Source organism: Netta rufina, assembly GCF_964035555.1.
Source record: "Netta rufina genome assembly, chromosome: 28".
Taxonomy (NCBI): domain Eukaryota; kingdom Metazoa; phylum Chordata; class Aves; order Anseriformes; family Anatidae; genus Netta; species Netta rufina.
This window is the reverse complement of record NC_140152.1, coordinates 4,874,879-4,896,950: the sequence shown is the minus strand read 5'-3', so window position 1 is coordinate 4,896,950 and position 22,072 is coordinate 4,874,879. Positions and strand designations below refer to the sequence as shown.

Sequence of the window (22,072 nt, the reverse complement as noted above, 5' to 3'; positions counted from 1 at the left end):
ACAACCCCCCCCCCCCCCGCCTAAAATCCGGCCTCCCTCTGCACAGCACGTACCCCTGAGAAGCAGAGCCTCGCTGCGAGGACCTGGGCGGGGGGACGGGGACACCCCCCCCGGCCCCATTTATGTCCCCCCCCCTGTCCCGTGCCCCAGTGCCACCGCTTTCCAGCCTGATTTTTGGTTCCCCCCCCCCAACTTTCTCACCTGGTCCTGGCTTAAAAATGAGGCACGGGAATAGAGCGAGCGTCGGGGGGGGGATGCCCACATCCATCTGTGTCCCCCCCCCCCAACCCTAAATCCATGGAGGGGGGGATTTGAGGCAAAGCACCAAGCAAGCAAGCAGCAGCAGGGAAGGGAAGGCGCTGGAGTGACCCGGGGGGGGGGGGGGGGTGGGGAAGGGGCTGGGCTGGGTGCAGAGCACCCAAGAAGGACGCCTGGAATTGCACCCACGTCGTGCAAGGCGCTGGACCCCCCCCCCTTCAGCTGACCCCCCCCCCGTTACCCACCCCGTGCCCTGTTTTTGGAGATGCTTCAGTGGAAAGTGTGGGGCTGGGGGGGGGAGCCTGGCCCCAAAAGGGCTGCTCCGAGGTCGGCGCTTCAGTCCTCGAGGCCAGATCTGTCCTGGGAGGGTGCAAAGGGGCTTGGACCGAGCCCCTACCCACGACGGGCAGGATTTTGGGGGGAGGGGGGGCACATGCCAGGACCCCTCCGCGCAGCCCCCCCTGCTCCGAGGCTGCTTCCAGCTCCATCGCCTCCACCCCGACGCCCGCGATCCGGCTCGGGACAGGCAGCAAGAGGCTGGCGGCTCCTTCCCCGGGCCGGATCCTGCCCTACAGAGCCAGGACTGAGCCCTGGGGCTGCCCGGGGTCCTCCCTGCCCCTCGGCGGCCGAATTCTGCTTTGCTTTTTTTGGAGGAAAAGTCCGGCGTCCGCCTGCCGCAAGGAGCGGTACCGTTGGGGTCCCGAGTGGCTTTCGGGGCTCACCCCGGGGGGAGCAGCCCCCAGGAGGATGAGTCACAGGAGGAGGGGGGGCTCCAGCAGTTCAGGGCCCCCGGGGATGGCACCGGCTGCGTCTCCGGAGGGAAACGGGGTTTGGCATCTCAGGGGGTGTCCGGGGCGTCCCCCATCGGGAGCATCCCTGTTTTTTTTTTTGTTTTTTTTTTGTTTTTTTTTGTCCCCTACTGCCCCGTCCCGTAGGGCCAGTTGAAGGTGCTCCCGGACAGCAGCATGTCCCTGATTAGTGTTTCGATGGGCGTCTTCCCCACCAGCCTCATGAAGAAGAGCTGCGAGATGAGGGAGGCCGGCACGGCTCGCAGCGCCGGCAGCCGCAGCAGGAGGCGGCCGAAGCGCTGGGGCTGCGAGGGGTACTGCGAGCGCACGTACTCCGTCAGGGCCACCTGCGCCTTCTCCTGCAGGCTCTCCACGTGTGCTGGGTCCGAGAGGCCACAGGCATCTGTGGGGGGAATGGAGAGGGGTTAGGGGAGGGAGCTGTGGTCGGAGATCCCCCCCCTGCATCCCCACAGGACCCCCTGCATCTCCACAGGACCCCCTGGCCATCCCCATCAGCACCCAGCTCGACGCAGAGCCCCTCACCTGCACCCACCCGAAACGAGGGCACCCGTGGGGGCTGCCCCGTCCCAAAGCCATGCTCCACGTGGGGATTGCTCCAGCTGCAAAGTGCTGCTGCAGGGCTGCAGCTCCTACACGGAGCACGGTGAGCACGCACGGAGCAGCCGACGGGGGGCTCCCCACGCCCGGCAGTGCATGGGGAGATTCGTTTTGCTCGTCCCCATCACCCCAGGGAAGCTCAGCCCCTCACGAGAAGGACGAGCCAGGATGCTCCAAACCACAGCAGAGAGGTGCTGAGGGTGCAAGGTGCCCCCCCTCCATGCTCCCTGGTCCCCAAATCCTGATGGAGACGGTGGATGCAGACGCTCCCAGCGGGCTCACGGCTGCGTGGGGCGGCCGCGGGGCTCGACCTACCCGGCGTGAAGAGCGCGATGGCTTTGAGGCAGCTGTACTCGGCCGAGTCCACCTGCAGCCGGTTGAGCTTCTCCACCTGGTCCTGGAAGATGCGGATCTGGTCCATGAAGGAGACGACGCGGTCGGCCGACATGGGCGAGGCGTGGAAGCCGGCGGCGGCCAGCAGCGGGGCCATGTGCAGCGGCAGCGCCGACTGCGCCGCGTTGAGCACGAAGAGCTCGCTCCAGCTGAGCCGCAGCAGGGCCACCTGGTCGGAGACGGGCAGCTCGGGGAAGAAGGGGATGTTGCGAGCCCACTCCACCGTGCTGAAGAGGAGGCGGGCGGCCAGCTCGCAGATGTTGTCGATGCCCATGACGCTGCCCTGCTGCGCGTACTGCGAGCCGTAGCGGGCGGCCGGGTAGGGCTCAGCCCGCAGCAGCTGCGAGATGAGCTCCGACACCGGCTGCCCGTTGAAGTATTCCCCGCTGGGCATGGTGTTGGGGCTGGTGCTGGAGTGCGTGGGGGGGATCCGGCCCCGCTGCACGGCTGAGGAGGAAGCAGAGGGGGGTGTCTGACCGCGCTGTGCATCCCGCATCCAGCTTCGCCCCCCCCACTGCCCAGCTCCCGGGGGACCCGTGGGTGCACCCTGCCCTGCGCACGGCCGGATCCTGGCACCTCCTGCCCGCAGCCCCAGGCACAACGGGCGGCTTTCAGGTGCTGCAGGAGAGGGAGGCGGCGCGTGCGAGCTGCTGCGCTCATTTATTCAGCACCCCAGAGCTCCACCAGCAGCTCCTTGGCCATGGCCACCGAGCAGCAGCAGGGCTGGGAAAGCGCCACCGCCCGACCCCGTGCCAGGACCTGGCTCTGGCTGTGCCGTGCCCAAGCGGGTGCCTCGCCGGCACTGTGGCCCCCCCACGCTGGCTGCGGTGGCGCAGGGCGCTCGCTGCCCAAGGTCATTGCATGGCAGCAATCATTTATTTGCAAATAAAACGTCCATCTTGGAAGCGTCGTTAACCCCGGGGCACTCCCCCTCCTAATTGCGTGCAGGGAGAGCCATTTTTCAGCTCCCCCCCTCTCCCATTAGCGCCCACTATTTGCTCAGTCCCTAGTAATTAATTTATGGGCTGTTCATGAGCCACTTAAATGAGAGCTCTAAATCATGCTAAGTGGCAATAATGCCATCTCGACTCCTCTGGAAAGGAGGGAATTACTGTCCTGCTTCCAGTACCCTTCTCCCTGCTCCTTACGTTAATGCCACCTGCCGCTGAGCAGCCCCAGCACTGCGCCGAGCCCACACCGAGCCCCAGCTCGTGCCAGCACCAGGGACACAGCCCCAGGGGTGCACAACCATGCCAGCAGCAAGGACACAGCCCCCTAGGGTGCACAGCCAGAGCTCAGCACCCTCCATCCCAGCCTGGACCCCTGAAGCCCAGGGGACACGCGGCACCGTGGGTGACGGCGACCCTGAGCTCGCCCCAGGCACGTGTGTGCCACCCTGATGCCGGCTCTGCTTTGAGCCGAAATGCTTCATTTTCAGGTCAGCTCCACCCGCAGCAGCCTGGGGGGTGTTTGGCCCAAGCCAAGCGGCCGTGCAGCTCTGGCCCCAGCTGCAGCAGCGCCGTTCCCAGCCGACCTCCACCACGCCTGGGGCGCACGCGGCCGGGCGGCTCCAGGTGTGTCACCTTATCAGCGCGCAGCTTGCCAAACAAACACCACCTGCTCCGCTGGCCCCGAGGGCAAAAAAAGGAGGAAAAAGGGGCAAAAGAGGAAGGCCTGGCCCCTGGCTGACGCTGCAAACAGGGCGAGAGGTTTTCAGAGAGCTGAGCGAGCGCCCGGTGAAGCGGGCACGGGGCTGGTGGCCCGGGTGGGAGCTGTCCCCGTCCCCGTCCCCGTCCCCGCGGTGCCGGCGTTACCTTCCTTCCTCATCCCCACGCGGAAGCACTTCTTCAGGCGGCAGTACTGGCATTGGTTGCGGTGGTGCTGGTCGATCTGGCAGTCGCGGTTGGACCTGCAGGGAGGACAGGGCAGACGTGGCACCGGGCAGCACCGTGATGCCCCCGCCGGGCTCCTCCGCCACCGCGCCCGCGCCGGTGCCCTCGGGCACGGCCCCGCAGCCTCCTCCCGGTGCCACGCCGCCCCTGAGCACACACTCACACACACACACTCACACACACTCACCCGCACGCAGATGCTATGGTAACAGAGACCGCGAGCTATTTCCAACAGCAAGGGCTGAGGATTTGTGTTTCCAGCAATGCCCAGGGGTTTGGGAAAGCCGCAGAAGCCCCCGCGGCGCGGGAGGAGCTCCGCAGAGGGAAGAGAAGCGCGGGGCTGGGGGGCTGGGGGCTCCCACCCCCGGTGATGCCCCCATCACGAGGCAGCTGGCTGGAGGCAGGAGTGGCCCCGGCCGTGCGAGGAATTCCAACTATTTCCTACGGAGCTGCAGGACTGGGCTGCCCCTGCGGGCACGGCTGCTGTGGGGCCGGGTCCTGGGGGCCACCGCTCTGCACCGGCCACGGGGATGCTCCCCAATGCTCCCCGAGCAGCCTCGGAGCCTGCAATGGGGTCAGTGCTGGCCCCCCTGGAAATGCATCCTCATCCCGGGCCCTGAACCACGCAGCGGGTTTGCTTGGGCATCGCCAGGGTGAAATTGGGGTAAAAGGGCAGAAATCTGGGCTGGGCCAGGCTGCCAGGGACATTCCCAAAGCATCGCCGGCGCCTCAGCCCCGCGGCCCTGATCCCAGTGGCCAAGGACCACAGCAGGGCGTGGGTGACAGCGGGCGCTCAGGTCCCACCCAGCGGCCGTCGTGGTTCTCGAGGAGGAAAAGGGGTTATTGATGAATCGGCGATAAAATTAAGCCGTGTGAAGCGGGAGGCAGGAAGTCGCAGGCCGTGCCGCGGGCCGGCAGCAGCTCGGCTCTGCCTGGGAGCCCCGACACGAACATCCTCATTCCGACACGACTCCGGAGGAGAGGCACGCAGGGATTCCCGCGGCGCTCAAACCGGAATTAATTCGCCCTGAACATCACCACTGCGCTTAACACATTCCGAACGCGCTGCTGATAAAAGTTATTCCAGGGGAGCAGCGATCGCTAATCACAGCGGCAGGTTACATCTTCATCAGCCAGGCGCCGGGCACCGCGGCCGACCCTCCCCAGGGCCAGCGCGGCGGGGGCACGCCTGATCGGCCCCCCCCCGGCCCCACAAAAACCCAAAATAGCCTCGGCTAACGCCGGCAGCTCGTAGCGAGTTTCCCAACCGATCCGCTGCAGCGACCTGGGAAACTGTGAGAACACAAAAGGCGTATACTGTGCTAATTATGTAATTAGAACATGTAATTATTTAGTGCAAGAACTAAACTGAATCCAACTCACTTTTAATATTCAAATTAGAGCAATCTTGGCTCGCTGCTGCTTTTGACTCCTTCGACAAAGCAGATGCCAGGGCTGCCACAGGAGAGCATTGTTCCCTGCCCCTTCAATAGTTGCTGCGCACTTGGAAAACTCCCGACCCTCCGCTGCAGCACCGAGCCGGGGGCCAGACCCCACCTGCAGCAGGCGACCAGCACGGGGCGAGGGCTGGGCTGCTCCCAGCACCTCGGGGTGCTGCGCCCTGCATCCCTCCGCACCTCGGCAGCACCTGGGACGCAGCCCTCCTGCCCGCGGGGAGCCCTGATTTTGCGCCTCCTTTGTTTCCCCTGAAATTGGGGAGCTGGCATTTCTCATAAAGCCGTATGTGTGCCCCGTTTTCAAACACCTCGTCCCATGCGGCGGCTCGTGACGGAGGAATCGGGCACCTCTCGTCCTGCCGATCAGCTGGGGAAACTGAGGCAGCGCCGGGGAGGATGCGCGCACCATTCTGTGGGTGCCACGCCACCGGTGCCGGAGCAGGGATGTGGGGGAGGATGAATCTAGGCCGCCCAAATGAGAGCGAGGCGGCTCGGAGACGGCCACCGCTGCGGGAGCATCGCTGCCCTGCTCCTTTTGGTGCCATCCCGGCACCGTGCGGCGAAGGTCGGAGCCGGCAGCCCCTCGGGTGGGGAGAAAGAGGGGCACCCATGGGGTGCCGTCCTCGCCGCATCCACCTGGGTCAGCCAACACCACTGGAAGCACCCGCACGTGCCGCGGGGTCCTGCCCTGTGCATGAGCCCCGTGCGCACGGTTGTGCTGCCAGCAGCCCCAATCCCCGTCCCGGCAGCCCTGCGCATCCACGAGCCCACCAGGAGCTCTGGAGTTACCTCCAGCTCCCAACTTTGCGTGGGCTGAGGGGCTCGTCCAGGATCACGGCCCCTGGGCCCGGCACCATCATTTCACAAGGGCAGCGCAGGATCAGCGCCCTGCAGCGCGCCAGGCCCTCGACACCTCCGGTTAAAATTATCCTCTGGTGCCGTTCTCAGGGTAGCGCGGCCGTGACCGGGCTGACTCACACGCAGCCTCGGCGCATTTTCAGGCTGAAATGGCAATTAATGCTGGAGCAGAGCCGGGCGGTGACGACGACCCGCTCTGCCACGGGCACAGGGGACGGAGCGGGCAGCGACACCCATCCCTGGGGGGGGGCTGGGGCGGCTTCTATGGGGTGCGGAGCGCGGGAGGACCCCGCGATGCAGCGGGGCCAGAACGGAGCCACTGCACGGCCACAGCGGGGCCACCAGCAGCGCTGCACGGGGGTGGCTGAGCAGCCATCACCGAGCTGCACCGGGGCCAGCACTGAGATGCACTGGGGCCACCGCAGAGCCACAGCGGGGCCACCACCGAGCTGCACCCGGGCCAGTGCCGAGCTGCACCAGGGCCACCAGTGAGCCATACTGGGGCCACCACCGAGCCATACTGGGGCCACCACCGAGCCATACTGGGGCCAGCGCCGAGCTACACTGGGGCCACCTCCGAGCCACAGCGTGGCCACCGCCGAGCCGCACCGGTGCCACCGCTCGTGCCGCGAGCGCACCACGGCACAACCACCCCGGGGAAAAGGGTGAGGGTCCCCACCCCCCCCCCCCCTCCTCTCCAGCCCCATACCTGCAGGTGTAGCTGAGGTTCCTGCGGATGCTGCGCTTGAAGAAGCTCTTGCAGCCCTCGCAGGTGAAGACGCCGTAGTGCTTGCCGCTCGACTTGTCCCCGCACACCACGCAGTCCACGGGCGCCCCGGCCCGCTCCTCCTCGCCGTGCTCCGCGTCGCTGCCGCCGCCCGCCGGGGACGCCGCCTCCTCCCCGCCGCCGCCGCCGCCGCCGCCGCCGCCGTTGGGCTCGCCCCAGCCGCCGGCCACCATGGCCATGGCTCCGCGGCCCCGGGGGCTCAGCACCGGCCCCGCCGCCGCATGGAGCGAGTTGAGCAAGTTGCTTTTTTTTCTGTCTTTTTTTGTTATTTTTTTTCCCTTTTTTTTTTTTTTTTTTTTTTTTTTTCCTAGGGGGGGCAGGCGGATGGGGGCCGGTTCCCTATAGATATATATATATTTTTTGGGGTTGTTTTGTTGTCTTGTTTTTTTTTTTTTTTTTTTTTTTTTCCTCCCTACCCACCTCCCCCCCCTACCCACACACACACGCACACGCTCCCGCAGCCCCGCTTCTTAACGGGGGGGCCCCGCGCAAACTTTGCGGCGGCGGGAGCGGGGCGCGGCGCCGCGCATCCCCCCCCCACCTCCCCCCCAGCGGCGGGGCTCAGCGGCTCCGGGCTCGGCGGCCCCCCCGGGGCTCCGCCGCATGCGGTGGGGGGGCGCCGCCTCCTCCTCCTCCTCCTCCTCCTCCTCCCGCTGCCCGCTGCCCCCGCTCCGGCGGCTCCGCTCCTGCTCCGCGGCACCGGCAGGGATGGAGGCGCCGCTTATCCCAGCCGGGCCCCCCCCCTGCCCCTACGGGCCCCGCCGCCGCCGCCGAGGCTGCATGCAGCCCGGTCCGGCGGGACCCGCTCCGCCGAGCCCCGGGCTCTCCCCGCCTCCCGCGAAAGAGCAAAGTTCAGCCGCTGCCGCGGTGGCCGCCCTGGATGCTCCTCCCCGTCCTCCTCCCCTTCCGCTCGCCGCCCGCCGGGTCCTGCCCCGCCAGCGCCCCCCCAAACCCTTTGCCGGTCACCCCCGGGTCCCCCCCCCGTGCTCCGCTCCCGGCTCCGGGCTCCGCCGGGTCCCCCCCGAGGTCCCCGCGCACGGAGCCGGCAGCGGAGCCGCAGCCGCGCAAGGGCGCACGGAGCCTGCCACGGATGTGGCCGTGCCACGCTGGAGGGGACACGTTTGTCCCCGGGTGGACAAGGGGGGGGCACGGGGGGGTGGCCTCCCCAGAGCCCTTCGCTGCCCTCCTTGGGGTTGAGGCTTGGCAGCGCCCGGCACTGCTGCACCAAGCGGGGGGCGCGGGGACGTGCCGGAGCCCCCCGTGCTGCAGCCCGGCTCTCCGTCCCCGTGCGCTGCGTGGTGCTGTGCCAGGACCCCCGGGGGGGTCACAAGGAGCTGGAGGCACCCTGGGGTGGATGCACCCTTGGGGACGGGCAGGATGGAGCCAAAACCTGCGGGCACGGCTTGGGCACGGGGCGGTGACACGGGGCAGGGCACGGGCACGGGGCTGGGGTGCGGGGGCTCCGGTGGCACTGGGGGGGTCCTCGGGCACGAGCTGGCTTCGTGAAGTCCACAAAAGCCATTTGTGAGTTGGTTTAATTAAGCCAGGCCTAGGTGGGCTCATCAGCTGGCCCCGCGAGGGCCGGGTGGGCCAGGGTGCCCGCAGCGCCCGCGTGCCGCCACCCGGTTAATTATTAACGAAGGAATAAACTGTGTGGAAAGGTGGTTGACCCGGGAACAGCCCCGTGCTATCGCTGCGCCTTCGCCTTTCACCTTGGGGCCAAACTCTCCCGGTGATGCCACCGCGGTGGCCCCGGTGTCTCCCGGCACCTTTCACCTTGGCTTGGGGAGAAAGTCCATAGGGAAGGGCACGGGGCTGGGGGGGGAGCTGCCCCCACGGGGGACCCCCAGGCAGGGCGAGGGGGTGGAGGTGGGGACGGGGTGGGGGGACACGGGGGGAGGGCTGTGGGTGAGCGCTGCTGGCACCGCCGCGTGCCGCCGGCCTTGGCATTCCCAGCCCACGCGCCGGGGCTGGCTCCTCGGTCGGGGTGGCTGCTGCTGCTGAAGGGAAGGCGAAGCAAAGGAGGCTGGAAAAGAAGGAAATAAATAAATAAAGCGGAGCGCTAAGGCCACGGAGCAGCAGAGGGAGATGGATTACAGCTCCGGCCATAAATAAAACCTCCATTTCCTCTTGTCTGGAGGGATCCGTGCTCACGCGGTACCTGCGAGCGCGGCTGTGCCGAGGTGCCCGGGAGCTCAGGCAGGGCAAGGGGGTGGCCACGGGCAGGGGGAGATGGCACGGGATTGAGGAGGGGAGGGCTGCTGAGCCCCCCGGCCGGGCAGGATGGGGCCAGGCCGGGCTGGGGGTTGCTGCTGGGGGGCACCAGGGGGGCAACACCGGCCCCAGCCCGGCCAAGGGGGCGAAGCGGGGCGGTCGCCCCCACCTGCAGCCGGCCCCGCGGCTCCTTTCTCCTCTGTCAGGCTGTGATTTATGGCCCTTTCCCTGCCTCTCCCCCTCCTCCTCGCCCCCTGCAAAAAAAAAAAAAAAATAAATAATAATAATCCAGGAACAAAGGAGGAAATTGGATCTTCTCCCCCGCGCGGCTGCCGGCCCCGCCATGGGAGCCGTGTTTGTTTTGACGTCGGTGTCCAGTGGGCGAAGGCGTTTGATCTCCGGAGGAATTCCTCCTTCCTCGCGCTGCTCCACTGCCTCTCCCGCACAAAAGGGCCCCCGCGGGGTCGGGGCCGCCTCTGGGCTTCGTGGGGCTGCCCATGCGCTCCATGCCGCCCCGCGTGGGCTTGCCGAGGGTCCCGGCCGGCGGAGGCACCCAGCGGCACGGCCCCTGCCCTCCCGCAGCCTTCGAGCCGGAGGATGAGGAAGCGAACGGTGCCAAAATGGCAGGGCTGGGCTTGCAGCCACATGGGGGCTGACATTGCTGGGGGGCCGGGGGCCAACGCCGCCAGCCCCGACCCGTTTGCCTGCACCCCATTTAGCTCCAGGCTGCGGGGCAGCCGTGCCCCCTGCCACCAGCAGCAGCGCTTCCCGGGGGCTTTGGTGGGATGGATGCCCCTATTTTTTGGGATTGATGCCCTTGTAGGGACTGTCTGTCTGCCTTTCCGCCTGCCTTTCTGTCCTCCCAGGGTCTGGGAACCCAAAGGAGACCCACACGGGGTGCGCACAGCGCCCCAACATTCAGAACCGTGGCGTTTTAGCTCAATCCCTTGATTTTCAACCCAACTCCTGGCTGTGTTTCCCCATGCCGGGGCTGGTTTCCCCTTCGGGCCACCCATGCCGGGCAGGATCTGGCCCTGCTCCTCCCCGGGGCTGTTTGCAGAGCCCGGGCGATCCCAGGCGGAGGGCGTGCGGCTCCTTATCGCCGCGTTCCCGGGGCCGGATCCTGCGTGCGGGCATGTGCGTGCGTGCCGAGGGCGTGCGAGCTGCTCGGGGAGGTGAAGGACAAAGGGAACCGGGGCGGCCGTGCCGTGCTGGGTGTGTGTGGGGGGGGATCCTGCACCCCACTGCTGCTTCCCGGGGTGCCCAGGGCTTTGGTGTCGATGCTGCGGGGTGCCAAGCCGTGCCGTGCCGTGCCGTGCCAGCAGCCCCTTGGCAGAGGCTCATGGTGTGCCCAGGTTGTTTTTTTTTGGGGTCTTTGCAGCCAGGACTGGGGTGTTGGTGGCTCCGTCTGGGCTCCCCCCCCCCCCTCCCCTCCCCGGCACCCAGGGACTTGAAAGCCACCCCGGCCGCCCCGGCCCTTTCATGAGGCTCTCGGTGAAGCCTGGCCCCCCGCACAAAGCCCCCAGGAGCCCATTTGAATCTGAAAAGGGGTCTGAGCACAGAGCCCTGACCTTCAACCCGCGGGTCAGCCCGTCCACGCCACCGCCACCGCTACCGGGACCCCCCCCGGACCCCCCGATGAGCCTGGCCAGACCTGGCCGAGCCTGAAGCCCTGTGACCCCCAGACCTGCAGTCCTATTGTGCACCCCACAGCCCTGTTTTGTACCCCAGAGCCCTGTTGTGCACCCCAATAGCCCGGTTGTGCACCCCAATAGCCCTGTTGCTCACCCCCACAACCCTGTTTTGCGCCCCCACAGCCCTATTGTGCACCCCACAGCCCTATTGTGCACCCCATACCCTTGCCGTGCACCCTGACATCGCAGCCCTACAGCCCTGCCCCGCAGCCCCGTTCCGCGGCCCCGCAGCCCTGCCTGTCTGCCCTCTCCATCTGGATATCGACCCGCTGAGCCTTGAACTCCGCTGCGGCACCTCCCCGGGGAGCCGCAGCCCCGCTCGTGGCCCAGCTGTAGCTCCGTGCCTCAGTTTCCCCAACACCCCGCAGCACATCTGTGCCCCGGGCCGCCCCCCCCAGCCCCCTGCACCCTCACCCCATTGACCCCCGCTCACCCTAATCCTACCCCACGCTCTCCCTAACCCTGCCCCACCGCCGCCCCATCGCACCGGGGGCTGCTCAGCCCCGTTCCCCCCCCCGGCAGCCCCCAGCCCAGCCTCGCTGCCGGCCCCCCCCCCCCGCGACGCGCGGCTGCCCCCGGTGCGGGGTCACTGCTCCTCTTCCCTCCTGAATATGCATGGGGCCCTCCCGCCACGGCCACCGCCGTCACCTTTGATCCCACGTCAGGGATAACGAAACGGCTTCATCTGCGCCGCGACACCGGGGTGGGGGGGTTGGCGGGGGTTGGAGGGGGGGGCACGGCTTTTGTTGCTGGGCTGAGCTGAGCCCCGAGTCCATCCCAAAGCCCCCCATCGATCCCCAGTCCGGCCGAGCCACAGCCACGAGCATCAGCGGTTTATTCGGTTTATTATCCTCATGGGTCCGTCCCGGCCCCATCTCACAGGGGGGGCCGGGGGGGGGGCACCCTAAATGCAGGTCTCGCTGCCAGCCAGGCGCTGCTCCAGGGCCTGCAGCCGTCGGGCCAGCGCCTGCACCCTCTGGGTGTGCTGCTGCCGCACGGCACCCGCCTGCGCCTCCAGGCGCCGCAGCTGGGCCCCCTGCTTCTGCCGGGCTCCGCGGTACGCCAGCGCCAGCGCCCTGAGGGCACAGCGTCACCACGGGGCACGGGGACAGGGCTTTTGGGGCAGGGACCGCGCTTTTGGGGTGCGCACAAAGGGATCGTGCTTTTGGGGTGCGCACAAAGGGGTTGAGCTTTTTGCGGTGCGCACGAAGGGATGGTAGTTTTGGGGAGCGCAGGGAGGGGAGTTGGTTTCGGATGCACGTAAAGGGACTGTGGTTTTGGGGTGCACAAAAAGGGACGGCGGTTTTGGGGTTGTACTCTTGAGGTGTGCAGGGACAAGGAGCTGTTTTGGGGGGTGGGAAGGGGCTGCGCTTTTGGAGAGCGTAAACGAGGGTGGGGCTTTTGGGGTGTGCACGAGGGGATTGTGCTTTTTGGGGTGCGCACGAAGGGACGGTAGTTTTGGGGTGCACAAAAAGGGACGGTGGTTTTGGGGCTGTACTCTTGAGGTGTGCAGGAGCAGGGTGCTATTTTGGGGGGTGTGGGGAGGGGCTCTGCGCTTTTGGAATGTGCAAGAAGGGGACTCACTTTTGGAGAGCATACAAGAGGGTGGTGATTTTGGGGTGTGCACAAAGCAACAGCACTTTTGGGGTGTGCAGGAAGGGACCGCGCTTTTGGGCTGGGCATGAAGCAAGAAAGCTTTTGGGGCATGCGGGGGGGGGTGCACTGAAGCCATGCAGGCAGGTTCTGTGTTTTGGGGACGCGCAGGGGCACCGTGCACCCGCTGCGTGCCGAGCACTGACCGGGCACCCCGTGCCCACCTGTGAGCGTGGAAGAAGTCTCCGGTGATGGTGACGTACTGCTCCTGCTGCGCGCGGCTGGCGGCGCTGCTCTGCTCCAGGGACAGCACCAGGGCCCGTGCCCGGGCGTGCAGCTCCTCGATGCTGGGGGACACGCTCATGGCAGAGCCTGGCACGGTGCCGTGGCACACGCAGGGCTCCCGGTGCTGAGGTTCCTTACCGGGCCTGGGCACGGAGCAGCTCTTGCCGCGTCCTCTCCGGGTCCGTGGGGTGCCTGGGCGCCGCCGCTCCAATTCGGGTGGCCTGGGCATCCTGCGGAGCCCCCGTGGGGATCAGCACCCCCAGCGAGCCCGTGGCCATGGGGAGCAGAGCCAGGGCAGCCTCACCTCCTCGCTGCTGCTGCTGGAGCTGCTGGGGGGGCTGGGGGAGCCCCCACCTCGCTCCCACTCCAGGTGCTGCAGCACCAGGCGCAGCGCAGCCTCCCGCGGCCCCTGCGCCGCCGCCAGCACCCCCAGGCCCCTCTTCTCCTTCTCCACCAGCTGCAGCCGCGTCTTCAGCTCGGCCATGGCCTCCTGGCAGGGCAGCGCCGTCACCTCTCGCCCGTGCAGAGCCGGGGGTGTTGGGGGCTCCACGCGTCCCCTCCTCATCCTCACCTTGAGCAGCGCCAGGTCCCGCAGCAGCTCCTCCTTCTCCGGCCGCCTCCAGCCGGGCAGCAGAGCCCGAGCGTCGCACAGAGCCCTCTCGGCACGGGCACGGGCGTCCTCGCCGCGGCGGGTGAGGGCGCGGGCGGGCGCGGGGGCGTCGCGCAGGGACCCCTGCACGGCCGCCTGCTCGGCGCGCAGCCGGCGGATGGACTCCCGCAGGGCCCCCTCCTCCGTCCCCTGGGACACCGGGGAGCTGCGGGGACGGGGACGGGGTGGCACCGAGGTGCTGGGTACGATGTGGGGTCCCCACCCAGCCTCGTGCCCACCCCGGTACCTCTGCAGCCCGGGGCAGGCGCTGGCCCCGCTCTCCTCCTGGCCGTCCGGGTCCGCTCGGTGCGGGAGCTGCGGCCCCTGTGGGGGCTCAGGACCGGATCCAGATCCCTGCTCCGCGCTCTGCTGCCTTGCTGCTCCTGGGCACGGGGCAGGAGGCCTCACAGCGGGGCTGTGCTGGGGACCGGGACCCCCAGCACCCTCTGTGCATTCCCCCAGATCCCACCTGTATCCCTCTGCACCCCCCTGAATCCCTTCTGCACCCCCCTGCATCCCCCCTGCCTCCCTCCTACTTCCCCCCTGCACCCTCCTGAATCCCTCCCGCACCCCCTGCACCCTCCTGCACCCCCCAGCACCCCGAACATCCCCCCCATGTGTCCCCCATCCCCCAGCACCCCAGCAGCACCCCCCCAAATCCCCTAATATCCCCCCCTATATCCCTCGTGCACCCTCCCTGTACCCCCCCGAGGTCCCCTGGCACCCCCCTGCATCCCGCACCCCCCCGAGCCACCACTCACCACCTCCGTGGCCGTCCCCTCCCCTGCCCAGCTTCGCCCACGCCTGGTGGAGCAGAGCAGCGTAGGTGTCCGCACAGCGCTCGCTGCACACAGAGGGGCTCAGCACCGCGCCGTGCCAGCCCCCAGCCCCGTCCCCGTGCCCCCCCCGTGTCCCCTACCTGCAGTGCAGGGCCAGGCGCAGCGCGCTGCTGCGGGACTCGTGCTGCCCCAGCAGCATGCTGAGCCGCTCCGAGTCGCTCTTGCAGTCCCGCAGGGCGCCCACCAGCTCCTGGTTCACCTCCTTCAGCCTCTCCACGCACCTGGGCGCCACCGCTCAGCCCCGTGCCGCGGTTTCTCCACCACCGGGGGCTCAGCGGATCCTGGGGCTCGAGTATTTTTTTTTGGGGGGGGGTCTCACCTTTGCAGCTGCTGCATCCGATCCTCCAGCTCCTGCTCGGCGCCCTCCGAGGGCTGGGGGGAGAGCAGGCTGTGGGGCTGGGTGCTGTGGGTGCTGTGGGTGCTGTGGGTGCCGTCGAAGCTCAGGAGGCGCGAGGGCAGGTCCTGCAGAGGGGAGAGGCAGCGCCTGGTGCCGGGGCAGCAGGATCCCACCCTTGGAGCTGCCCCAGCCCCGCACTCACCTGGGGTTCCCCCAGTCCCGGGGTGCTGCCGAGCCCCGCGGTGCCGCTGCCGGCACCGTCCGGCTCCTCCAGCCTTGCCAGAGCCTCCTGCAGCTCCCGGACCTGCGCCGAGCACTGAGCTGAGCCCTGAGGGCCAAACCGGGGGGCTCCCCTCATTTGGCACCCCCAACCCCACCCCGGCACCCACCTTCCCCTGCAGCCGATCACGCTCCCCCTGCAGCACCCGCAGCGAGGCCGTGGCACGGCTCAGCTCCTCATCACGGTGCCCCAGGGCTGCCCGCAGCGCCGTGTTCCTCGCCACCGCATCCAGCAGCCCCTCGCCCTGCTCCGGGCCCCCGCACGCCGCCGGCAGAGCCCCCGCCGCCTGCTCCAGCTCCTCCAGGCTCTGGGGGCACGAGGCCGGTCGGGCAGCACCCATCCCCTTGGGTTTTGGGGCTGCCCGTGCTGCCCTGCCTCACCTTGGCCGCCCGCGCCCACTCCGCCGGCGGGGCCGGGGCTCGGCGGTGCCGGGAGAAGACGGCGCGCTCCAGAGAGCTCACGGCGTGCTGCAGGTCGGCAAAGAGGTCGGGGCCGTGGGCTGGGGAGAGGGAGCGGGGACGGGGTCAGGTGCTGGCATGGCACGGCACGGTGCTGTGGGGCACGGCATGGTGCTATATGGCATGGCATGGTGCTGTATGGCACGGTACGATGCTATATGGCACGGCACGATGCTATATGGCAGGGCACGGTGCTGTATGGCATGGTGCTGTGAGGCATGGCATGGTGCTATATGGCATGGCACAGTGCTGTGAGGCATGGCACGATGCTATATGGCACGGCACGGTGCTGTGAGGCATGGCACGATGCTATATGGCACGGCATGGTGCTGTGAGGCACGGCATGGTACTGCATGATATAGTGCTATATGGCACAGCACAATGCTATATGGTATGGCACGATGCTATATGGCACAGCACGGTGCTGTATGGCACGGCACAGTGCTACAAGGCATGGCACAAAGCTATATGGCACAGCACAATGCTATATGGTATGGCACGATGCTATATGGCACAGCACAGTGCTGTATGGCACGGCACAGTGCTACAAGGCATGGCACAAAGCTATATGGCATGGCACGATGCTGTATGGCACGGCATGATGCTATATGGCACGGCACAGTGCTATATGGCACAGCACCATGCTATATGGCACAGCACGGTGCCACGAGGCACGGCACGGTGCCGCAGGGCACAAAGCACCCACCTTCCAGACCAGCTCCAGCACTGCGCGTGCCATCGAGCTCCCGAGGCTGCTGCGTCTCGGCGGGGAGGCTGCTGGTGCCCCCCGAGCCTTCCTCCTCCTCCTCCTCCTCCCTGCGGGGCGGTGAGGCCAAGGGCTGGCTGTGGCCGGGTGACACCGGTGCCGGTGCCGCCGCGTGCCGGTAGCTGCCGGGGCGGCGCTGCAGCTGCTCGGCGCGGTGCTGCAGCCGGGCCACGGTGGCCAGCAGGCGGGCGATGTGCTCCTCGTGGGGTGGCACGTCCTGGGTGTCCTCCCCCGCGGCCTCGTCCTCATCCTCGTCCTCGTCCTCGTCCACCCGCTGGCCTGGCAGGGGCTGCGGGGAGCAGAGGGTCTGCGGGGGGTGCCCTTGGGGAGCACCAGGGGTGGTGCAGAAGGGGGACGAGCGGGTGGTTGGGGTGCAGAGGGGCCGCCACCCGCCGTGGTTCAGCCAGGATGGGGATGAGGGATGAGTTTTGGGGACGGCCACCCCTAGGGACGCCCCACTTGCCTCGTCCATCCCGGCCCGACTCCTGCCCGCTCAGCCCGACCCCGCAGCTCGGCCCCGCGCCGTGGCCGGATCCAGGCACGTCCGGGCTGCCGGCGGGGCCCCGTGGGGCCACCCCAGGTCTTGCCCATTCCTTGTTCCTGCCGAGATTTCCTCTTCCTCAGGAGCCCCGGCGCAGCCTCCCGCGCTTAACCGTTGCGCTGCCCTGCGCCGGGTGATGGAGGTGTCTTGGGGGGGCTCTGCAGGAGCCGGGCACCCCAACACCATCCCTAGAGCCCTGCTCTGCCCCATGGCACCCCGGCCCCATGCCAGACCCTCCCCATGCAACTGGGTGCTCGTGCACCCCGCCAAGAGCATGCACCCAGCATTGCGCCCTTGCACAACCCCCAAAGTTTGGGGTTGCAGAGGGGCACACGAACATTTGGGGTGCTGGGGGGCACAGCACGGGGTGCTGGGGTGTGCAGGGCCAGGAGGGAGCCCGCTCAGGGCAGGCACGTGCTGGAAGATGGTGCATGGGGTGCAAAGGGGCAGTTAGGGTGCAGAGGGATGGGGAGTGGGTGTGGGAGGATGTGCATGGGTGTTCGGGGTGCAGGGAGCATTGCATGGGTGCAGGAGGCGTTGTATGGGTGCAGGGGGTGTTGCATGGGTGTTCGGGGTGCAGAGGGATGGTGCATGGGTGCAGGAGGTTGTGCATGGGGTGTTTGGGGTGCAGGGGCCATTGCACGGGTGCAGGGGGTGTTGCGTGGGTGCAGGGGAGTGCAGGGGGGGTGTTGCATGGGAGCAGGAGGATGTGCATGGGTGTTTGGGGTGCAGGGGGCATTGCATGGGTTTTTGGGGTGCAGAGGGATGGTGCACGGGTGCAGGTTTGTGCATGGGGTGTTTAGGGTGCAGGGGCCATTGCACGGGTGCAGAAGGTTGTGAATGGGTTTTCGGGGTGCAGGGGGTTGTGAATGGGTTTTTGGGGTGCAGGGACCATTGCATGGGTATAGGGGGTGTTGCATCAGTGTTTGGGGTGCAGGGACCATTGCATGGGTGCAGGGAGGTTTGCATAGGTGCAGGGGGAGGTTGCATGCATGCAGGGGGTCGTGCATGGGTTTTTGGGGTGCCGGGGGCGGTTCCTGCCCCCCCCCACGTGCCCGGCGGGCCCCCCCCGGGAACTACAACTCCCAGCAGCCCCCGCGCGCCGCCACTTCCGGGCAGCAGCGGGCGGGGCTCGGGCGGCCGAGAGCGGGTGAGCGCGCGCCGGGGGGCGAGGGGGGGACACGGGGCGGGGGGGGGCACAAAGGGGGTGCGTAAAGGGGGTGCGTAAAGGGGGTGCATGGGGAGTGCATGGGGGCAGGGGTCCACAGGGGCCGGGGGGGGGTCCACGGGGGCTGGGGGGGTCCACAGGGGCTGGGGGGGTTGCATGGGGTCGAGGGGGGGATGCACGGGGTCGGGGGGGGGGCACAGAGGGGGTGAGGGGGGCCCAGGGGGGTGCATGGGGCGAGGGGGAATGCACGGGATCGGGGGTCCACAGGGGGTGAAGGGGGTGCACGGGGTAGGGGGGGCGTGGGTGTGTATGGGGTGAACGGGGAGTGTATGGGGTCGGGGGGGTGCATGGGATCAGAGGGGGGACACAGGGTCAAGGGGGGTGCACGGGGTCGGGGCGGGGTGCACAGGGTCGGGGGTGTTGCATGGGCTCAAGGGGGGATATGGGGTCGGGAAGATGCACGGGGTCAGGGGTTGCATGGGATCAGAGGGGGGACACAGGGTCGGGGGGGGTGCATGGGGTCAAGTAGGGTCACAGGGTCAGGGGGGTGCATGGGGTCAAGGGGGGGGACGCAGGGTCAGGGGGTTGCATGGGGTCAGGGGGGTGCATGGGCTTAGGGGGGTGCACAGAGGAGGCACAGGGGTCGAGAAGAGTTTTATGGGGTCAGGGCTACCCTGGGCAGCGCGGGGGGGACACCACAGTGTCACAGGATCAGGAGGCACAAGGGGTGGGCACCCAACCCCAATAACACCCCCGCAGCCCCCCCAGCACCCCCCCCAGCACCCCCCCAGCACCCCGCCATGGAGCGCGGCTGCGGCATGGACACGTCGGAGCCGGGCAGCGCCGCCGAGGAAGAGGAGGAGAAGGCGCTGGGGGAGCAGCGACCCCGCACCCGTTCCAACCCCGAGGGCGCCGAGGACCGGGCGCTGAGCGCCCAAACCAGCGTGGGAAACCGCAGCGAGGGCGAGGGCGAAGCCGCCAGCGCCGACGACAGCCCCCAAAGCACCGCCGCCCCCGACGGCACCGCCTGGCCCGGCCCCGCGCACCCCGCAGAGGTGCAGGTGAAGACGCCGCGGGTGAATTGCCCCGAGAAGGTGGTGAGTGAGGTGTCAGGTACCGGGTTTGGGGGGGTTCCGGGGGGTCCCGGTGGGGCTGGGGGTGTTCAGCATCATCCCCTTCTCGCCCCCCCCCCAAGATCATCTGCCTGGACCTGGCGGAGGAGATGGCTCTGCCCAAGCTGGAGTCGTTTAATGGGTGAGTGTCGGGGTTTGGAGAGGGGACTGGTTTGACTGGTGTTGGGGTTTTGGGGGTGGTGGCGCTGAGCGCAGCGTCCCCGTCCCGTCCCGCAGGTCCAAGACCAACACGCTGAACATCTCGCAGAAGATGATCGAGATGTTCGTGAGGACGAAGCACAAGATCGACAAGAGCCACGAGTTCGCGCTGGTGGTGGTGAACAACGACGCCACGTGGGTGAGCGGGACGGGGATGGGATGGGATGGGGACAGGGACAGGATGGGGATGGGGATGGGGATGGGGGCAGGATGGGATAAATATGGGGATGAGGATGGGATGGGATGAGGATGGGGATGGCATGGGGATGGATGGGATGGGGACAGGATGAAGATGGGGGCAGGGATGGGATGGGAACGGGGATAGGATGGGGATGGCGACAGCTCCGTGCCCCCCTCACCCCATCTCCCCTCAGCTCTCAGGGTTCACCTCGGACCCCCGCGAGGTCTGCAGCTGCCTCTACGACCTGGAGACCGTCGTCTGCAAGTCCTTCAGTATCCGTGCCGGCAGCGAGCCCAAGGGGCTGGGGGCTCGGAGCATGTGGGGTCCCCTTTGGGTGCCATCGGGGTCCCTTTGGGTGCCATTGGGGTCCCTTGGGTTCCAGCAGGGTCCTTCCAGGCCCTTTGCCTGCAGATGGCAGCAGATCCGCGGCCTCGCTGCCGTCCCCACAGTGGCCACACCGGGGCTGTGAGGCTGAGCTCCTTCCCCTCCGGCCCCAAAAACCATTTCTTGGGATTTTTCTCCCCACCCTGGGGCATCCCCGGGCACTGGGTCTGAGCTCAGGACCCCCACCAGGGGGGGGGACACAATGGTCTGGGGGGCGGGCAGGGGTCTGTTTTTGGGATCTGTCCTTACCTCGGGCTGCAGATCTCGAGGGGCTCTTCAACCTCATGTGAGTACAGCTGGGGGGGGCGCACGGGGGGCTGGGGGCCCTAAAAAACATAGGGGCATCACCCTAAAAACCAAACGAGCGGGGTGCCTGCGGTGCCGCCCCCCCCGGCGGGTTTTAGGGGTGCTGGGTTTGCTCAGAGGGAGGTGGGGGAGGTCTCAGCCCCCCCGTGGTGTCCCCCCCATCCCGGTGCAGCCAGCAGAAGATCGAGCTGCCGGTGACGGAGAACGTGCAGACCATCCCGCCGCCCTACGTGGTGCGCACCATCCTGGTGCTCGGCCGCCCGGGCTGCCAGCCCCAGTTCTCTGCCTCGGAGCAGATGAAGGTAAGGACCCCGGGGTGCCACGGGTGGGCTCGGGGTGGTGTCCGGTGCATCCAAAAACCGTGCCCGGACCCCCAGGGACCCCATGTGGGTGGGTTCAGGGGGTGTCCGGTGCGTCCAAGAGCCTGGGGTGCCATGGGCGAGCTCGGGGGGTGTCTGGGGTGTCCAAAAGCTGTGCCCAGACCCCCAGGGACCCCATGTGGGTGGGCTCAGGGGGTGTCTGATGTGTCCAAAAGCCATGCCCGGACCCCCAGGGACCCTGTGGGGGTGGGCTCGGGGGGTGTCCGGTGCATCCAGGAGCTGTTCCCAGCCCCCCGGGGGGCCACGGGTGGGCTCCGATGGTGCCTGGCGGCTCCGATGGTGCCTGGCGTGTCCAAGAGCTGCGCCCAGACCCCTGGGGATCCCAGGTGGGTGGGCTCGGGTGGTGCCCAGCACACCCAAAAACCGTGCCCGGTCCCCCCCCCCCCGCCCCCAACCCGCAGAAGATGCTGCAGTGCCCCTACTTCTTCTTCGACGTGGTTTACATCCACAACGGGGCGGAGGAGAAGGAGGACGAGACGAGCTGGAAGGTGAGCGCAGGACGAGGTCGAGAAGGGATGGAAGGGGAGGACAGGGGGGTTCGTGCTGTCCCCCCCCCCCCAACTCCGCTACCCGAAGCTGTGTGGGGGGGTGTCCCCGTGTCCCTCCCCAGGAGCTCTACGCCTTCTTCAGCAGCCTGGACGCCAAGGGCACCAACTACAAGTACGAGGTGGCGCTGACGGGGCCGGCGGTGGAGCTGCACAACTGCATGGCCAAGCTGCTGGCGCACCCCCTGCAGCGCCCCTTCCAGACCCACGCCGCCTACAGCCTGCTGGAGGGCGACGAGCCCCCCGAGGCCGAGGCCACCGTCTGACCCCCCCCCCGAGGTCACGGCCACCCTGTGACCCCCCCCGCCCCCGAGGTCACGGCCACCCTCTGAGCCCCCGTGCCGGTGGCCACCGCGTCCTGGAGCCGCCGCGTGCCCCCGGAGCGTCCCCGTGCGCCCCTTTTGCTCCGTGGTGGGGTTTGGGGGAAAAAAAGGTGTTTTTAGGACCGGTTGGTGTGCGATGTGGTGTTGTTGGGGGTGTTGGGGGGGTGTGGGGTCTGCTCGGCCCTCGCTGCGTGGGGTGGGGGTGTGGGGAGGGGTGGGGGGCATGGGGTGGGGTGGGTTGTGGGTTTTGGTTGTGGGAGGGGGACTGGGGGGTCTGAGTGGGGTTACTGGGAGGAACTGGGTGATGCTGGGGCAGGGTTACTGGGAGGAACTGGGTGATGCTGGGGCAGGGTTACTGGGAGGAACTGGGTGATGCTGGGGCAGGGTTACTGGGAGGAACTGGGTTATTCAGGGGCAGGGCACTGGGAGGAACTGGATGGTGTAGGGGGTCAGGGTTACTGGGCGATACTGGTGCAGGGCACTGGGTGGCACTGGACGATGCTGGGGCAGGGCGCTGGGAGGAACTGGGAGCTGCAGGGGCAGGGTTACTGGGCAGCACTGGGGAGCGCAGGTGCCAGGTTACTGGGAGGCACTGGGCAATGCCGGGGCAGGTTACTGGGAGGCACTGGGATGTGTAGGTACCAGGTTACTGGGAGGCACTGGGCGCTACGGCCCCGCCCCTTCGAGTTGTGGGCGGGGCATCCCGCGGCCGCCTTCTATTGGCCGGCGAGGCGACCAATGAGCGGC

At 67.9% G+C, this 22,072-nt stretch overlaps 3 protein-coding genes across 4 annotated transcripts; 1 reads left to right on the top strand and 2 right to left on the bottom strand.

Moving 5' to 3' along the window:
* Window positions 1–159: 159 nt before the first annotated feature.
* NR2F6 (nuclear receptor subfamily 2 group F member 6) lies at window positions 160–7,460 on the bottom strand. The gene is made up of 4 exons (XM_084302909.1): window positions 6,974–7,460; window positions 3,872–3,966; window positions 1,980–2,504; window positions 160–1,449 (listed from the first exon to the last, which is right to left on the bottom strand). Exons 1-4 carry the CDS (start codon window positions 7,228–7,230, stop codon window positions 1,175–1,177), a joined length of 1,152 nt encoding a protein of 383 aa, XP_084159035.1. The 5' UTR covers window positions 7,231–7,460; the 3' UTR covers window positions 160–1,174.
* A 4,403-nt stretch (window positions 7,461–11,863) lies between these two features.
* On the bottom strand, window positions 11,864–16,638 carry USHBP1 (USH1 protein network component harmonin binding protein 1; the record flags this gene model as incomplete). The annotated part of the gene is made up of 13 exons (XM_084302611.1): window positions 11,864–12,035; window positions 12,777–12,899; window positions 12,976–13,067; window positions 13,142–13,327; window positions 13,409–13,652; window positions 13,734–13,869; window positions 14,248–14,330; window positions 14,406–14,546; window positions 14,645–14,787; window positions 14,865–14,966; window positions 15,052–15,249; window positions 15,323–15,441; window positions 16,107–16,638. The coding sequence occupies 13 exons, from the start codon at window positions 16,636–16,638 to the stop codon at window positions 11,864–11,866; spliced, it is 2,271 nt and encodes a 756-aa protein (XP_084158737.1).
* A 1,186-nt stretch (window positions 16,639–17,824) lies between these two features.
* Window positions 17,825–21,447, top strand: BABAM1 (BRISC and BRCA1 A complex member 1). 2 transcript variants are annotated; one of them, XM_084302474.1, is made up of 9 exons: window positions 17,825–17,857; window positions 18,635–18,972; window positions 19,071–19,129; window positions 19,225–19,345; window positions 19,581–19,659; window positions 20,033–20,057; window positions 20,250–20,379; window positions 20,859–20,945; window positions 21,068–21,447. In XM_084302474.1, exons 2-9 carry the CDS (start codon window positions 18,676–18,678, stop codon window positions 21,266–21,268), a joined length of 999 nt encoding a protein of 332 aa, XP_084158600.1. In that variant the 5' UTR covers window positions 17,825–17,857; window positions 18,635–18,675; the 3' UTR covers window positions 21,269–21,447. The 2 variants fall into 2 exon arrangements, with proteins under 2 accessions (XP_084158600.1, XP_084158601.1); XM_084302475.1 differs by lacking the exon at window positions 17,825–17,857 and adding an exon at window positions 17,905–17,914.
* The last annotated feature ends 625 nt before the right edge of the window (window positions 21,448–22,072 follow it).